The sequence below is a fragment of the Elephantulus edwardii genome, unplaced genomic scaffold (assembly GCF_000299155.1).
Source record: "Elephantulus edwardii isolate Elephantulus edwardi_28Jun2011 unplaced genomic scaffold, EleEdw1.0 scaffold00410, whole genome shotgun sequence".
NCBI classification, from domain to species: Eukaryota; Metazoa; Chordata; class Mammalia; order Macroscelidea; family Macroscelididae; genus Elephantulus; species Elephantulus edwardii.
Window position 1 is genome coordinate 221,235 of NW_006400160.1, and position 2,598 is coordinate 223,832.

The window sequence follows — 2,598 nt, forward strand, 5'->3', positions numbered from 1 at the left end:
GCCCTTCAAAGCCATCCACATTGACAGAATCCTCTGCTTTGGCTTTTTACCTTCAGGCCTTCTGGTGGGTTTGAACCACTGAACTTTTAGACAGAAGCTCAACACTTCATCCAATGAACCACAAGCCACTTTTGTTTTCTGGAGACCCAGAATCCTCGAGCAGATCCTTTGGGGGTGTAGATAGACTGCACCTCACAATTTGCTGACATCCACTCTCTCCTTTCTTAAGCAGACAGAGGTGGGATCAGGGCTGGGACCCTGCCCCCTAAGCACCTCTCCATTTTAATGGTCCCTTTAATGGTACAGAGAGCTGCCAAGTAGGAAAGCTTGCACAGTGGGGTCCCCTTGGAGGGGATAAACCTGGGGACCAGGAATAGCATAGCACCCCAGACAACCTGATGCGCCCTGACATCTGTCTCTGAAAGCCCCAGCTCTCCACGGAGGCCGGAGCACCAGGTGGCTGGTCCTGGGCGCGGGGGGGGGGCAGGCGCGGGCAGCCACACGACATCGCAGCCCAGATCACAGCAGCAGCTCCAGGTTCCTGGGACGGGGGACTGTCCTGCCTTTTTGCAGGACTTCAGCTTGCGTGCCACGTCATCGGCGTCCACTGTGTCACTCTCGGCGGGAGCGCGCAAGAATATAACCAGCTCCTTTCCCCAAGCCAGGTGCGCGTGGGCGCCCCTGAGCCTTTCAGCCACCTGCCTGGGCTCACCTGTCCTCCATCCACGTTGATGCCAAGAGGTGATGGACCGCACAAGCTCACCGCTAGCCAGCGAACCAGGATCATGAATCCTATCTGTGTCTTCCTGGGGCAGATCGGTGCGCGGTGGGCTCACTGGCTCTCTTCTTTCGCCAGAAGGGCGTCCACGTGAGAGGGAACAGCGGGTCTCCCGGGGCGCGCGGACCTTCAGGGTGGCCGCTGGGAGAGACCATGCAAGCTTCACTCCTCTCCAGAAAAGAGCGGGCGCTGGCGGGCTGTGTTCGGGCTGTGTTCGCTGGTCCCTGACACCTCCCATCGGGCGACCTTGGAGCCAGAAAGAGGCCTGAAGATCGTGCGCTCTCCCCGCCTGCCCAGGGCGCAGTGCGCCCTATGCGCTGGGGAAGGTAGGGGGCTCAGAACACGCTCTCCTGCCGTTGGAGAAAGGCCCTGCCCACCGCCTCGGGACAGTCCCCGCCTTGTGTGCTGGAGCCGGAGCGCGCCGACAACGTGCGCCCGGAGAAGAGGCTCTCGCGGCGCGTGTCCAGCGTGTCGACGCGCGGGCTGCGGTGGCCCAGGTAGGCGCGCAGACGCAGCTGGAACTCCTTGGAGGCGAAGTAGTAGACGAAGGGGTCGAGGCAGTTGTTGAGGCAGCTGAGACAGAGAGTGAGCTTGTACACGTGGTAGTAGCTGCGGCCGAAGAAGAGGCGGCTCACCATGTGCACAAGCAGCACGAAGTTGTTGGGCGCGAAGCAGGTGACGAAGGCCACCAGGACCACGGCCGCCAGGCACACGGAGCGCCGCTTCTGGCCCTGGCCGTAGCCGCCCGAGGTCTGCAGCAGTTTGCGGATGGTGGCGGTGTAGCAGGCCACCGTCACGCCGAAAGGGATCAGGAAGAGGACGATGAAGAGCGTGAAGAGGAAGACCGCCCACGTGGCAATGCTGGGCAACATGGTCCACTTGAGCACGTCGAAGCAGGTCACGATGCCCAGCGCCTCCACCTCGTAGGTGAGGTCAGTGAGCGCCAGCGGCAACAGCGCGGCCAGCAGCAGGAGCCACAGGCCGGCGCAGGCGGCCACGGCGTAGCGACGGCGGCGCCAGCGCGCGGCGGTCAGCGGGTACACGACCCCCAGGAAGCGCTCGACGCTGATGCACGTCATGGTCAGGATGCTGGAGTACATGTTGGCGTAGAAGGCCACCGTGACCACGTTACAGAGGGGCACGCCGAAGACCCAGTGATGCCGGTTGCGGTGGTAGTAAATCTGGAAGGGCAGGACGAGGGCCAGCGCCAGGTCGGTGAGACTGAGGTTGATCATGAAGATGATGGATGGGGAGCGAGGCCCGATGTGTCGGCACAACACCCACAGCGAGAACAGGTTCCCCGGGATGCTCACCAGCACCACCAGCGAATAGACGGCCGGCAGGACCACAGCCAGCGTCGGGTTGCACAGCATCTGGAGAGTGGCGTTGTCCGGCTTGGAGAGGTAGCGCTCCATGGCTCGTGCAGATGGCTTGGCTTGCAAGAGAAGAGAGAGAGAGAAGATATCAAAACTGGCGGTGTTTGAGGAGCTTACAGACACTGGGGGAGTTTGGAGAGGTAGCGCTCCCTGGCACAAGCAGGCGCACACCGCTAAACTGAGAGAGAAATTGTGAGATCAACTGTGGAAGGAGAGATGGACTTGGGGTGGCTCCGCTGGGAAGAGAGGAGAGAGAGAGAATCTCAAAACTGACTGAGTTTGGGAATTTACAGACACTGGGAGAGTTTGGAGAGGTAGCGCTCCCTGGCGCGTGCAGGTGGCTCGCTGGCAAGAGAAGAGAGAGAGGGAAGATCTCAAAACTGATGGTGTTTGGGGAATTTACAGACACTGGGGAGTTTGGAGAGGTAGCGCTCCCTGGCGCAA

The 2,598-nt window shown here is 61.0% G+C and overlaps 1 protein-coding gene across 1 annotated transcript; it reads right to left on the reverse strand.

Annotated features, from left to right (window-relative positions):
• Window positions 1-1,113: 1,113 nt before the first annotated feature.
• P2RY8 (purinergic receptor P2Y, G-protein coupled, 8) lies at window positions 1,114-2,193 on the reverse strand. Its single transcript, XM_006902418.1, has one exon. It carries the CDS (start codon window positions 2,191-2,193, stop codon window positions 1,114-1,116), a length of 1,080 nt encoding a protein of 359 aa, XP_006902480.1.
• Window positions 2,194-2,598: the final 405 nt, after the last annotated feature.

Bases quoted from the DNA above. Each gene is read 5' to 3' on its own strand.
- P2RY8 (XM_006902418.1), bottom strand. From the start codon at position 2,193: ATGGAGCGCTACCTCTCCAAGCCGGACAACGCCACTCTCCAGATGCTG.